This window comes from Pseudophryne corroboree, chromosome 6 (genome assembly GCF_028390025.1).
Source record: "Pseudophryne corroboree isolate aPseCor3 chromosome 6, aPseCor3.hap2, whole genome shotgun sequence".
Taxonomy (NCBI): Eukaryota; Metazoa; Chordata; class Amphibia; order Anura; family Myobatrachidae; genus Pseudophryne; species Pseudophryne corroboree.
Genome location: NC_086449.1, coordinates 267,635,429 through 267,651,146, shown reverse-complemented (window position 1 = coordinate 267,651,146; position 15,718 = coordinate 267,635,429). Strand labels below are relative to the sequence as shown.

The window sequence follows — 15,718 nt, the reverse complement described above, 5'->3', positions numbered from 1 at the left end:
GTCTCTGGACAAAAAGGATGCTTACCTTCATGTCCCCGTTTATCCACCTCATCAGGAGTACCTCAGATTTGTGGTACAGGATTGTCATTACCAATTCCAGACGTTGCCGTTTGGTCTGTCCACGGCACCGAGAATATTTACCAAGGTAATGGCAGTAATGATGGTGCTCCTGCGAAAGCAAGGAGTCACAATTATCCCATACTTGGACGATCTCCTCATAAAGGCGAGGTCCAGAGAGCAGTTGCTAATTAGTGTAGCACGCTCTCGGGAAGTGTTACAACAGCACGGCTGGATTCTGAATACTCCAAAGTCGCAGCTGATTCCTACGAGGCGTCTGCCCTTCCTGGGCATGATTCTGGACACAGACCAGAAGAAGGTTTTTCTCCCGACGGAGTAGGCTCAGGAACTCATGACACTGGTCAGAGACCTCTTAAAACCAAAACAGGTGTCAGTGCATCACTGCACAAGAGTCCTGGGAAAGATTGTGGCGTCATACGAGGCCATTCCCTTCGGCAGGTTCCATGCGAGGACCTTTTCAATGGGATCTGTTGGACAAGTGGTCCGGATCGCATCTACAGATGCATCGGCTGATCACCCTATCCCCCAGGGCCAGGGTGTCTCTTCTGTGGTGGCTGCAGAGTACTCACCTTCTCGAGGGCCGCAGGTTTGGCATTCAGGACTGGGTCCTGGTGACCACGGATGCAAGCCTCCGAGGGTGTGGGGCAGTCACTCAGGGAAGAAGTTTCCAAGGGCTGTGGTCAAGTCAGGAGACTTGCCTTCACATCAATATCCTGGAACTAAGGGCCATATACAACGCCCTAAGTCAAGCGGAGACCCTGCTTCGCAACCAGTCGGTGCTGATTCAATCAGACAACATCACCGCAGTGGCTCATGTAAACTGCCAAGGCGGCACAAGGAGCAGGGTGGCGATGGCGGAAGCCACCAGAATTCTTCGATGGGCGGAGAATCACGTACGAGCACTGTCAGCAGTGTTCATTCCGGGAGTGGACAACTGGGAAGCAGACTTCCTCAGCAGGCACGACCTCCACCCGGGAGAGTGGGGACTTCATCAAGAAGTCTTCGTGCAGATTGTAGGTAGGTGGGAGCTGCCACAGGTGGACATGATGGTATCCCGCCTCAACAAAAAACTACAGAGGTATTGCGCCAGGTCAAGAGACCCTCAGGCGATAGCTGTAGACGCACTAGTGACACCGTGGGTGTTCCAGTCGGTTTATGTTTTTCCTCCTCTTCCTCTCATACCCAAGGTACTGAGAATCATAAGAAAAAGAGGAGTGAGAACAATACTAATTGTTCCGGATTGGCCAAGAGGACTTGGTATCCAGAGCTGCAAGAAATGCTCACAGAGGACCCATGGACTCTGCCTCTTAGACAGGATCTGTTGCAACAGGGGCCCTGTCTGTTCCAAGACTTACCGCGGCTGCGTTTGACGGCATGGCGGTTGAACGCCGGATCCTAGCGAAGAAAGGCATTCCGGATGAAGTTATTCCTATGCTGATAAAGGCTAGGAAAGACGTGACAGCAAAACATTATTACCGTATATGGCGAAAATATTTGCTTGGTGTGATGCCAGGAAGGCCCCTACAGAGGAATTCCAGCTGGGCCGTTTCCTTCACTTCCTACAGTCGGCAGTGACTATGGGCCTTAAATTAGGGTCCATCAAGGTCCAGATTTCGGCCCTATCCATTTTCTTTCAAAAGGTACTGGCTTCTCTTCCTGAAGTTCAGACGTTTGTAAAGGGAGTGCTGCATATTCAGCCCCCTTTTGTGCCACCAGTGGCACCTTGGGATCTTAACGTGGTGGTGAGTTTCCTGAAATCTCACTGGTTTGAGCCACTTAAAACCGTGGAGTTAAAATATCTCACGTGGAAGGTGGTCATGCTATTAGCCTTGGCTTCAGCTAGGCATGTGTCAGGATTGGCGGCTTTGTCACATAAAAGCCCCTATCTGGTTTTCCATATGGACAGAGCAGAATTGCGGACTCGTCCGCAATTTCTGCCAAAAGTGGTGTCATCTTTCATTTGAACCAACCTATTGTGGTGCCTGTGGCTACTCGTGACTTGGAGGATTCCGAGTTACTAGATGTAGTCAGGGCTTTGAAAGTTTATGTAGCCAGAACGGCTAGAGGCAGGAAAACCGAGTCGCTGTTTATCCTGTATGCATCCAACAAGCTGGGTGCTCCTGCTTCAAAGAAAACTATTGCTCGCTGGATCTGTAACACGATTCAGCAGGCTCATTCTGCGGCTGGTTTGCCGCTTCCAAAATCAGTAAAAGCCCACTCCACAAGGAAGGTGGGCTCTTCTTGGGCGGCTGCCCGAGGGGTCTCGGCATTACAGCTTTGCCGAGCAGGTACTTAGTCAGGTTCAAACACTTTTACAAGGTTCTACAAGTTTGATACCCTGGCTAAGGAGGACCTTTGTGTTTGCTCATTTGGTGCTGCAGAGTCATCCGCACTCTCCCGCCCGTTTGGGAGCTTTGGTATAATCCCCATGGTCCTTACGGAGTCCCCAGCATCCACTAGACGTTAGAGAAAATAAGATTTTACTCACCGGTAAATCTATTTCTCGTAGTCCGTAGTGGATGCTGGGCGCCCGTCCCAAGTGCGGACTTCTTCTGCAATACTTGTATATAGTTATTGCTTAAATAAGGGTTATGTTATGTTTGCATCAGGTTGTCTGATGCTCTGTTGTTGTTCATACTGTTAACTGGGTAAGTGTATCACGAGTTATACGGTGTGATTGGTGTGGCTGGTATGAGTCTTACCCTGGATTCCAAAATCCTTTCCTTGTACTGTCAGCTCTTCCGGGCACAGTTTCCTTAACTGAGGTCTGGAGGAGGGACATAGAGGGAGGAGCCAGTGCACACCAGTAGACCTAATTCTTTCTTAGAGTGCCCTGTCTCCTGCAAAGCCCGTCTATTCCCCATGGTCCTTACGGAGTCCCCAGCATCCACTACGGACTACGAGAAATAGATTTACCGGTGAGTAAAATCTTATTTTTACTTGTGATATTGAGGAGATTTGTAAATGACACACTGTTAAGCTGGGCACACTAGGCCGCAGACCTATCTGATGATCTGTAAGTGCATACACACTTACCGATTGTCGACCTGATGTTGCAACTGGTCGTTCATTTACATGTTCCTGCCCCAAAGTGATGTCCGTCACTGGCGGCCTCTGCAGCAAGTGTCCACCCATACACACAGCACGATGCGCTGATATATTTGTCATCGGCTGTGCTGCAGAGCCAACACAATATGTCTGTAAACGATGACGTTCACAGACATATGAGGAATACACACCCGCTGACAGGCCCACGATATGTTGGCTGTTCAGTTGAACGGGCAATATATCAGCCTCTGTATACCCAGCATTAGTGGTACCTGAGGACTGGAGTTAGGAAACACTGGTGTAGGACATTAGCAAAGCTGGCTTGGTGCTCTTTAATCATTTGGTTAGGAAATTTCTTTATACAACAGAACATTAGCAACATACAGTAATATCTTTTGTGATGTACTGCGTGTGTTCTGACTTGTAGGGAGCAATATCTAGAAACAGTGATTTCTGTAAGTGGTTAATAAGATATTTTTGCGTAGAGAATAGAGATTGGGGGAGCTTGGTCTGTAAAGTAGCTGTGCCTGGGGTCTGCTCTCACTGTATATCTGTCTTTGCTCTTAGGAAATACAGCAGCAGAGGGCAGCACAGAAGATGACATTCGCTTTCAATACAATGAAGCCCAAATCTATCCCATACTCCCCAAGGTACAGATTTATAGTGTTTCTAAATCTTTCCAGTGTATTGTATTGCTAGTCTTGTTTATGGGAAGCCAATCTAAAAAAAAAACCTAGTGTGTATGACCAGTTTCTATTTATTGTACACTGTATTGTGCATTGCTATTTTATGAAATGTGTAGAATTTAATAGCTAATAAGTGCGTGCATATTATTTTTAAAATAAAATATATTGCATGTTTGTACCTAGTGGCTGATGTAGAGTGCTAGTCAGCAGTGATTACATTACACATTGTGAGTGGGTGGCAGTACACGTGCAATGTTGTACAGATCTTTGTGAACAGACTGCCCCCATCCGCACACTTGATTTAATACCAGTCATCACTGTGCTCTTCCACCTGCTCTTTCCTTGGTGCAAAACAAAAGTCTGGAAACATGCACATCCACTCTTCCAGCCAACTAGGCATAGCCCGCAGTCGATTGCACGCCTTCTCTGAACATTGCCTACTGTATGCTAGAGCGCCTCTTCACAGGCTTGTTACACCCCTTCAGTCTCAAGTAGAGATGAACCTGAATGTGTGTTGCGTGCATTCTGTTCTGTAGCATGTGTATGCAGTGCAAAAACAAGTTACACTCTGCAAACTCTGCATCAACCCTCAGTGTGCATGTTTTGGTTCAATCATTTTTATTGAAATAGGGTTTTGTACATTTCAAAAATAGAGAATCAGTAACAATATAAATGTAACAGAAAGATAACACAGAAGAGATATTCCATGAAGGAAATCAGTTGTATTCACCAGGTCTCGTAGTGAAGTGTAGTATAATTTTAAGTTCAGAAGATGATATATTACTAAGAAGTTAAACCTCAAAAAATAACAAGGGGGGGGGGGGGGGAGACGAACAAAGACGAGACAGGATAAGGAGGGGAAGCACAAATAGGGGGAGCACAATCGGAACACCTTACATTATGTGCCATTATCATTATATAGTAGATGAGTAAACCAGCTATCAATTTACTTTGCTGGGGGGATTTTAACCCCAAAAAGAAACAGTGAGACATGAGCTTGGTATCCAGGAACAAACAAAAAGAGAGGGAAAAAAAAAGGAGGCAATCCAAATCAAAACAGAGGTCAGGATAAGTTAACATAAACAATATATCATCAAGTGACAAAGAGCTTCAAAGTGGGTGGCGTTCGTGACAAGCAAACAGGAAGAATTCTCGTTTCAGTAATGGAAGTAGACATCTATCATAATACCTCCTGATAATAACCTTGCTCAAGTGGGGAGGGGGGTCTAGAACAAAAGGGGCTGTTGTGTCAGATCAAGGGTGCATAGATAATACTTCCATTTCAAGACAAATTTATCATAGGAAAGAGAGGGATCTAATGCCAAAGAGCGTCTGTCAAAGAGGAGTAATTGCAGCATTCTTTTCTTCAGTTCGTATAGGGTCGGAGCTGAGCGTACTGTCCAGTGTGTTAAAATCAATTTTTTGGACATGGTCAGTATGAGTGTGAGTAGAGGTATAATAGATGATGTGTCTGCCGGGAGTGTCCAATTTCTAAAATTCATGCAGAGGCATGCAAGAGGGTCAGGAATTAATGAGGTAGAAAGTAGTGTGTTAATGAAGACTAGAACCTTCCTCCAGAATTTGAGTATTTTTGAGCATGACCAGAAGCAATGAAAAAATTTAGCATTCATCATTTTGCATTTGCAGCATTCACCAAACTCAGAGGAATGCATGTATTTTTTCTGGGCTGGGGTGATATAAAGTCGATGCAAAGTCTTAAAGTGAACTTCTTGGAGATAGGCTGACTGGAGAATTTTCATGGTGGTATAATGATGAGAAATTAATACCTGGGTAGTAGTAACTTACGGACAGTCCGTGGACCAAGACGTAAGGAGAGGGGTAAACGGATCTTTGTCAGTGGTGTCAAGAGTAATTTATATAGAAAGTCTGTTTTATATGCTCCATTATGTAAAGTCAGGAAGAGTGTAAGTAAAGGGTCTGGGGGAGAGAATGAGAGGATAAGTGATTTAATGGTGTCAACATAATGTCGAGCTTGGAGGTACATGTAGAAGTTGGAGTGTGGGATATCATAAGTCTCACGTAGTAAGGTAAAGGTGAGTATTCGCCCTCCAGGATCAAATAATTTGGTGGCAAGGTCTAGTCCTTTTGTGTGCCAATTTGAGAAGGAGGAGTTGTGCAGTGAAGGGGGAAAATTAGGGTTGCCCCAGAAAGGGATGTAAGGTGAGATTGCATGATTTCTATTCAGGAGTTTATTTATATCCAGGCGTCATAAGACCCCCTAAATAAAATATGATTCAGAATGTGGCGTGGGAGGAGGCTCAGGGGGGTATGTAATAGAGCGCTAGGTGAGAATGGGGAAAAAATGGCATCATCTAGAGAGCGATCTGTGTATGTAGATTTATTAAAAAGCCAGTCCGAGATATACCTAAAATGAATTGACAAGTGATAGAGAGTGAAATCCGGGATGCCCAGTCCTCCCAGTCTAGTCGGGTGTGTTAGCTTAGATAATCTCATCCTGGGCCTCTTGCCGGTCCACAGAAATGAGGAGATCAGTGAATTTAACATTTGTACACCCGACTTTGGTAGGGGGGAAGGTATCATTTGGAGACAGTAAAAGATTTTAGGAAAAATTATAGTTTTGATTACAGCAGCTCTACCTAGTAGAGACAGGGGGAGTTTAGTCCATGAATTTAGTTGGGTTTTAATTTTGGAGAATAGGGGTAAGAAATTCGCCTTATAGATCTGAAGGGGATCTCGAGTGATAAGGATACCCAAATATTTGATATGGGAGGGCTGGATTGTGAATTGTGCTAAAGTGGGGTCAGTGGCCAAGGACGGTGCTAAAGGAGTGATAGGAAGAATTTCAGATTTGTGGACATTGATCTTGTACCCGGAAGTTGGTCCAAAGGAAGATACAATGTTTATGATTACCGGTATAGAGACTAAAGGGTTGGACACAAAGAGCAACATGTCATCTGCGTAAAGAGCAAGTTTCAATTCAGTATTTGCGAGGGGGATACCTGTGAAATCAGTAGATGACCGAAGAGCAAGTGCTAGGGGTTCTAGGGCAATGGCAAAGAGGAGGGGGGAGAGAGGACAACCTGTTAGGATCTCCTTCTCTGTGCTGCCACGTCGCCATGGCAACCGGGAGGCAAGTGTTAGCGAAGTAACCTGAGCGCAGCTGATACTCCGGTCCGGGTTTTTACTGTGTAGTGGTTACAGGCTCTGTGCACGGCAGGGAATCCAGCGCTGGTTTTGTGCTCACAGTCTGTGAGGTCTGAGTGGGGCGTGGACAGCACCTGCTATATAAACCATCCTCAGGCTAGGCAAATGCTGCTGAATCTTTGTTTGTTAGTCAGTTCCAGAGAGTTAGCTAGTACTGTGTGACTTTGTATTTACTTGTTGCTTACTGCGAATAGGCCTTGGGATTCGGTACTTCATTCTGCCAATCCGGACCTAGCAGTAAGACTGGAGTCAGTTGTTTGACCTGCTGGGGTTCTTTTGCTATTCTGTGAACCCAGCAGGTTTGCGGCTGTACTCTCAGACCTGCTTGCTTAATCCTCCCTCACTGTGCAGGGCGTCCAGGTGTCAGTTTAGTGGCAGTAAGCTGAACCTGTGCCCTGCAAGTGGGGGTTAGGATTGTGGATACTCTCCTTGTGTCTATATTTCTATTTCTGACCAAGGAGTTTATTCCCACACCCGTTGGTAACCCTTTGGGGTTTTTTCTGTTGCTCTTAGCAACATCATTTCAGGTGCTCCACATGTTAAATCACTACACATCGCTTCATTGTCCGCTCTATTCCATCTGAGCATTCCTGACACTAGGGAGACACCCAATTCCTGAGCCTTTGGGCTTCTCCGTTCACTTTGTGTTTATTAGTTATTCCATCACCTCCTGTGTATGTTATATTATACTGTCTGTGAGTTCGTTTGCTTCGCTTCCCTCTCTGTTCATACACCGGTATACTCCTGTTAGCACTGGTGTGCGTAACATATTCAGCAGCCCTACTCCTGTTGAAATTTTGTGGGAATATGGAGCATACCCCTCAAAATACTTTGCAACAGGTGGTCGATCAGGTGCAGGTCCTGACTCGACAATTTAATGAGATGTCCATTAAAATGAACACCCCGCAGGCCGCTAGCGGAGCTCCCGCAGCAGCAGCGGCAAGTTCAGGGGTTAAGGAGCCGAAAGTAAATCTCCCGGATCGTTTTTCTGGAGATCGCTCGCAGTTATTTTGTTTCAAGGAGAGCTGTAAGCTATATTTCAGGCTTAGGCCCCAGTCTTCTGGGTCGGAGATTCAGCGGGTGGGCATGGTGATTTCCTTGCTACAAGGAGACCCACAGGTCTGGGCATATGGGTTACAGCCTGACTGTCCGTCGCTTAAAAGTGTTGATGCTTTTTTTACGGCACTGGGCATTTTGTATGATGACCCTGACAAGATGGCTTCAGCCGAGGCTCAGATTACGGTTCTTAAGCAAGGGCGACGGGCAGCTGAGGTTTATAGTACGGAGTTTCGGAGGTTGGCTCATGATACCCAGTGGAATGACCCAGCCCTGAGAAACCAGTACCGAAGGGGCCTTTCTGACCAGATAAAGGACCAACTGGTACAATATCCCTCGCCTGATAGCTTAGATCAGCTCATGCAGTTATCCATCCGGGTGGACAGACGGCTGAGAGAGCGTAGGCCTGAAAGGGAGACCGCAGTTTCCTTTTTTCCCAAGGGAACCTCAGACTCTGAGGAATATTCCGAGGAGCCTATGCAGATTGGGGCTACCCGCCTCTCCTCGCGTGAGAAGACGCGGAGGAGACAGCAGGGTTTGTGTTTGTACTGTGGGAATAAAGGTCATGTTGTAGTATCATGCCCAGAAAAACCGGAAAACTTCAGGGCCTGAGGGTGATGGGAAATATCCTGTCAGGCCAGAAGTCAGAATTTCCTAAAAAGACTTTTCTCATTCCGGTGACTTTGGAGATCCTCGGTCAAACTGTCAAGACTGAGGCCTTTGTTGACAGTGGGGCCGATGGGGTTTTCATGGACCGTCAATTCGCCCTGGAACACTCTGTGCCCTCAGTACCTTTGGCATCAGAGATTGAGATCTGTGGGTTAAACGGGGAACCATTGTCCCAGGGTAAAATTACCTCCTGCACCAGCCAAATTCCTTTGTTTATTGGAGCCACACACTCTGAAAAATTGTCTTTTTATGTGACTGTCTGTTCTTTTGCCCCATTGGTTTTGGGGTTACCCTGGTTAAGGGCCCATAACCCTCAATTTGACTGGGTCTCTGGGGAGATTCTTAGTTGGGGTAGTGATTGTTTCAGGAGTTGCTTGAGCCTTCCAGTCAGGCTCTCGCAGCTAAGTTTGCCAGGATTGCCAGAATGTTATGCAGATTTTGCGGATGTGTTCTCCAAAAAAGTTGCGGAGGTACTACCTCCCCATCGCCCCTATGACTGTGCCATTGATTTGTTGCCGGATGCTAAGCTTCCCAAGAGCAGGTTGTACTCCCTGTCACGTCCTGAGACTCAGGCTATGGCAGAGTACATTCAGGAGAACTTGGCTAAGGGATTTATCAGACCCTCACAGTCCCCAGTTGGGTCGGGGTTCTTTTTCGTGGGTAAAAAGGACGGTTCGTTGCGACCCTGCATCGACTTCAGGGAATTGAACCGTATCACGATTAAAAACTCGTACCCACTGCCTCTCATTTCGGTTTTGTTTGACCAGCTTCGTACTGCCACCATTTTTTCTAAGATTGACCTACGCGGTGCTTACAATCTAATCCGAATAAGAGAGGGGGATGAATGGAAGACTGCCTTTAATACCCACTCAGGGCATTATGAATATTTGGTGATGCCTTTTGGGCTCTCTAATGCCCCGGCAGTCTTCCAGGAATTCATGAACGATGTGCTCAGGGAATATTTGGATAGATTCTTAGTTGTTTATCTAGATGACATCCTAATCTTCTCTCATTCCCTGGAGGAACATCGGAAGCATGTACGCTTAGTCCTCCAGAAACTCAGAGACCACCAGCTTGGGGCGATGCTGGAGAAGTGCGAGTTTGAAGTCCAGCAAATCGCATTTCTAGGGTATATTATCTCCTCAGAAGGTTTCCAAATGGAGGGTTCTAAGGTACAGGCAGTCCTGGATTGGGTGCAGCCCACTAGTTTGAAGGCGCTTCAGCGTTTTCTGGGCTTTGCAAATTTTTATAGACTGTTTATCGCTGGATTTTCGTCTATAGTGGCCCCCTTGGTGGCACTCACTAAGAAAGGGGCGGATGTTGCTCACTGGTCTTGTGAGGCCAAAGCGGCCTTTGCCCGTCTCAAAAGGGCATTTGTCTCGGCCTAGGTGCTGCGACACCCAGATCCAGAGCGTCCTTTTGTGGTAGAAGTGGATTCCTCTGAGATAGGTATTGGGGCAGTGCTCTCTCAGATGGGGGTGTCTGATAATCGCCTTCATCCCTGTGCTTACTTTTCCCGTAAATTTTCGTCTGCCGAGATGAATTATGATGTGGGTAACCGGGAATTGTTGGCTATAAAGGATGCACTCGGGGAGTGGAGACACTGGCTTGAGGGGGCTAAGTTTGTGGTCTCAATTCTCACCGACCATAAGAATCTGGCATATTTAGAGTCAGCGAAGCGGCTCAATGCCAGGCAGGCACGATGGGCTTTGTTTTTTGCTCGCTTTAATTTTTTGATAACATATCGCCCTGGGTCAAAAAACATCAAGGCTGATGCGCTCTCGCGGAGTTTTGCTCCAGTTCAAGAGACCACCGAGGAGCCATTGCCCATTGTGTCCCCATCATGTATTAAAGTGGGCATTACCCATGACCTCTTATCATTAGTCCTTAGAGCACAGGAGCAGGCTCCTCCAGACCTTCCGGTAGGTCTCTTGTTTGTGCCTCCTAGGTTAAGACAGCGAGTGTTCCTGGAATTCCATGCCAAGAGGTCGGCAGGGCATCCGGGTATTGCCAGAACTCGGGAGTTGCTGTCTAGGGCGGTGTGGTGGCCCTCGGTGGCTAGGGATGTGGATCAGTGGGTTCGGGCATGTGACGTTTGTGCCCGAAATAAAACTCCTAGAGGGGTTCCTGTCAGCCCATTACATCCACTCTCTATTCCGTCTAAGCCATGGACCCACATTTCCATGGATTTTGTGGTGGACTTGCCCAAATCCTCAGGGATGACGGCCATTTGGGTTGTCGTTGACAGGTTTTCAAAGATGGAGCATTTCGTTCCACTGGTTGGGTTGCCATCGGCCAGACGCCTGTCTGAGTTATTTATGCAGCATGTTGTGCGCCTCCACGGGTTGCCACTTGATGTGGTCTCTGACCGTGGATCCCAGTTTGTGGCCAAATTCTGGAGGGCATTTTGTTCTGATCTCCAGATTTCTGTGAGCTTGTCGTCAGGCTACCATCCACAGTCTAATGGGCAGACTGAGAGGGTGAACCAGTCCTTGGAGCAGTTCCTCAGGTGTTATGTCTCCAAGTGTCATACTGACTGGGTTGCTCATCTGTCCATGGCGGAGTTTGCCTATAACAACGCGGCTCACTCTGCTACAGGGATCTCTCCCTTCCTGTGTGTGTATGGGCATCATCCTAAGGCCAATTCTTTTGACCCCCTGGATTCCACGTCTGGTGGTTCCTCTGTTGTTTCGGTCCTTAGGGGTATTTGGAGGAAAGTGAAGAAAGCCCTTGTGTCTGTGTCATTAGTGACCAAAAGGGTTTTTGATAAGCGGAGAAGACCCTGCAGCTTCAAATTAGGAGACTTCGTCTGGTTGTCCACCAAGAATTTGAAGTTGAGACAGACATCTCATAAGTTTGGCCCCCGGTTCATCGGCCCTTATAAGATCACCAGGGTTATCAATCCGGTGGCATTTCAGTTAGATCTGCCCCGTTCATTGGGTATCAATAAAACATTTCATTGTTCCCTTTTAAAACTGGCGGTTAGTAATCCTTCTTCCAGTGGAAGACCTTCTCCTCTTCTGATACGGGGTCAGAGGCAGTTTGTGGTTGAAAGGGTTCTTGACTCCAAGATGGTTCGGGGTCGGCTGTCATTTTTGGTGCACTGGAAGGGGTATGGCCCGGAGGAGCGGTCGTGGGTGCGCAGTTGTGATCTTCATGCCCCCAGACTGATACGCTCTTTCTTCTCGCAGTTCCCCGATAAACCTGGTGGTAGGGGTTCTTTGACCCCTCGTCAGAGGGGGGGTACTGTTAGGATCTCCTGCTCTGTGCTGCCACGTCGCCATGGCAGCCGGGAGGCAAGTGTTAGCGAAGTAACCCGAGCGCAGCTGATACTCCTGTCCGGGTTTTTACTATGTAGTGGTTACAGGCTCTGTGCACGGCAGGGAATCCGGCGCTGGTTTTGTGCTCACAGTCTGTGAGGTCTGAGTGGGGCGTGGACAGCACCTGCTATATAAACCATCCTCTCAGGCTAGGCAAATGCTGCTGAATCTTTGTTTGTTAGTCAGTTCCAGAGAGTTAGCTAGTACTGTGTGACTTTGTATTTACTTGTTGCTTACTGCGAATAGGCCTTGGGATTCGGTACTTCATTCTGCCAATCCGGACCTAGCAGTAAGACTGGAGTCAGTTGTTTGACCTGCTGGGGTTCTTTTGCTATTCTGTGAACCCAGCAGGTTTGCGGCTGTACTCTCAGACCTGCTTGCTTAATCCTCCCTCACTGTGCAGGGCGTCCAGGTGTCAGTTTAGTGGCAGTAAGCTGAACCTGTGCCCTGCAAGTGGGGGTTAGGATTGTGGATACTCTCCTTGTGTCTATATTTCTATCTCTGACCAAGGAGTTTATTCCCACACCCGTTGGTAACCCTTTGGGGTTTTTTCTGTTGGTCTTAGCAACATCATTTCAGGTGCTCCACATGTTAAATCACTACACATCGCTTCATTGTCCGCTCTATTCCATCTGAGCATTCCTGACACTAGGGAGACACCCAATTCCTGAGCCTTTGGGCTTCTCCGTTCACTTTGTGTTTATTAGTTATTCCATCACCTCCTGTGTATGTTATGTTATACTGTCTGTGAGTTCGTTTGCTTCGCTTCCCTCTCTGTTCATACACCGGTATACTCCTGTTAGCACTGGTGTGCGTATCACAACCTTGCCGTGTGCCTTTTTTGATCGGGAAGGGAGGAGATAAGTAGCCATTACAGGCGATTTGGGATGAGGAATTGGTATATAAAGTCCGAATGAAGGATATGTATTGGTCAGGGATTTTAAATTTGGTCATAGTGTCAAATAGATGTGGCCAATGGACTAGATCGAAGGCCTTCTCAGTGTCAATCGATAGAAAAGATTGGGGGAGTCAGTAGACGTCACAGAGGTTCGCTTTTGGGTAGCCGCCATAACTTTGCGGACATTGCGTACTGAATGTCTGCCCTTAATAAAGCCGGTCTGGTCCTGATGGATTATATGGGGGAGGAGGGGGTTAAGACGTTCTGCCAAAATCTTGGTTAGGATTTTATAATCACAATTCAGTAGTGAAATGGGGCGATAAGAGCCAGGATTGGAGAGGTCCCTGCCCGGTTTAGGAATCCCTTTGATAATGGCAGAATTAAAATATGCAGGGATATTTTGGTTGATCAGAATATGATTAAAAACCGATTCAAGAACCGGGGTTAATTTATCAAGGAAAAATCTGTAGAATTCCCCAGAAAATCCATCAGGACCAGGAGCCTTGGCAGGTTTGAGTGACTTAATAGCCTTACTTATTTCAAGAGTGGAAATAGGGGCAGTGAGGGAGTCTGCGAACTCCGTCGGCAGTTGTGGATAAGTGAGTTGGGACCAGGTATTGGTCAGTTTACGTTCGTCCATTACAGGCGAAGTTATAGGAGGGGTGGTAGGAGTAGGGTTAGGGGGGGCGTAAATGTCTGTATAGAAGGCTGTCATAACCTGAGAGATTTGTGCAGTGGAATTAGTGAAGGAGCCATCTTGTAGTTTGAGGGGGTGGACAATCATCGGTGCTCTAGTGCCATTGAGGATGTTGGTGAGTAATTTACTCATCTTATTACCGAATTTGTGAAAGCGATAATGAGAGGAGAAATTCATCTTATAAGACATGGACTGAAGTAATTCCTCAAGAAGGGACTTGGCAGAGAGATACTTGGAGCGTGTAGTAGTGGTAGGTGTCTGGACAGAAGAAGCATAGGCGTCAGTCAATGATTCTTGGAGAGTGGTATAAGAGTGAGAGAGTCGTTTTCGTATGGAAGCCTCAAAGGCCAAAATAGAACCTCGCAGTACCGATTTGGCCGTCATCCAATAGAGTGAGGGGTCTGTAGCTAGAGTGGTCCTTATTATGGATATGAAAATCAGTCCATGCCTGATCTAAGTGTTCTCGAAACTTCAGGGAGCTAAGGAGATAGGCTGGGAATCTCCATGTTCTATATGGGGACAGCTCTTTTTTCGTGTAGAATGAGAAAGTGACAAGTGCATGGTCAGAGAGTATGATAGGATGCATGTTTGCATCTTGGACTAGGGGAAAAAGAGAGGAAGAGGGAAAAATAAAATCTATGCGAGACAGAGTGTGGTGCGCTGCAGACAGGCAAGTTAAATTCTCTCTGGGTTGGGTGAAGGGCCCTCCATACGTCTATTAATTGGAGAGTTTTTAACAGTGAAGGAATCCCCAGGGAGGGGGATGGAGTACGCAGTCTTCGCGTGGAGGATCTATCAAGAGTAGGGTGAGCAGTCAGGTTGAAGTCGCCACAGAGAATAATGGGGGCAGACATATGTGGGAGGAGTAATTTAATGAGCTTCTGGAGGAAGGATCTAGAATAGACATTGGGTGCGTAAATAGAGCCAAGAGTGTACGTCGTGTTGAATAATGAGAAAGAGACTATCAATATCCTGCCGTCAGGGTCAGAGTAAGTGGACAGTATTTCTAAAGGTAGTGATTTGGAACTTAAAATTACAATTCCTCTGGATTTGGAGTTATAGGGGGCAGAGGCCAGAATTTTCCATTTAAGCATTTGGAGTTTCAAGATCTCAGGGGGTAAAAGATGTTTTTCTTGGAGACATGCAATATCTATAGACTGTTTATGTAAATATAATAGAACCTTACGGCGTTTAGCCGGAGAGTGGATGCCACCGACATTGAAGGAACCCATCTTCAGCTCAGTCATATGTGTCTGGATGAGAGTACAATCCGGAGCAAAATGGTGGTGGACCTAAATGAGGACAAACACGAGGAAAGAAAAGGGGGGGAAAACATGCAATGACAAGACATGGGGAATACAAGAAAACATAACAATAGCACGATCAACATGCCAGGTGTCCAAAGGACATAAATGACATTCCGCAAATGTAACAATAGATATAACTGTGGGCTTATCCCATAGAAAGGGATAGCAATAGACAACTGTAGATACTGGGGCATGACAGGTGCTTAGGGACCCTGTAAAAAAGAGCTGACGTAACGGACCTAAACATCAATATTGGGGAGAACCATAGGCTCTGGGTCATATTGAATTAGGGGAGAGATTATAAGGAAGCATAGACCAAAACAAAAAGGGGGGTGGGGGGAGAGAAGGGCTAAAATAATAACCGTGGAAATATATATGCATCACACAACAACTGAGAAAAAGCGGAGTTTTAAACAAAAAAAGAGACAGTTCTGGGGGTGGCAAGAGTTCAAGCAGGGGTGTCAGTGATGTCAGCAGTGGAATCCTCGCGGTCATCAGATAGGAAGGCGTGTGTATCTTCAGGCGTCGTGAAGTCATAGTGGGTGTCATTTATGAAGATCCTTAGCTTAGCAGGATAAATGAGGGCAAATCGTCGATTCATGGAGACTAGCTTCGAGCAGATAGGAGAAAAGGATTTACGCATACGTGAAAGTTCCACAGAGAAGTCCTGGAAAAGGCGTATTCGTTTTCCTTCCCACATAAGATTCTGGATCTTTCGTGATGCTCTCCAGAATGCCACTTTGTGAAGATAGTTTAAACATCGGAATAATGTG

General features: G+C 46.7%; 1 protein-coding gene across 1 annotated transcript in view; it reads left to right on the top strand.

Annotated features, from left to right (window-relative positions):
- Positions 1 to 15,718, top strand: part of TRPM7 (transient receptor potential cation channel subfamily M member 7) — a 431,707-nt gene that overhangs the window by 393,665 nt on the left and 22,324 nt on the right. The window contains exon 35 of the mRNA XM_063925998.1: positions 3,694 to 3,776. Coding sequence (XP_063782068.1) covers positions 3,694 to 3,776 — 83 coding nt within the window. The remainder of the gene's footprint in view (positions 1 to 3,693; positions 3,777 to 15,718) is intronic.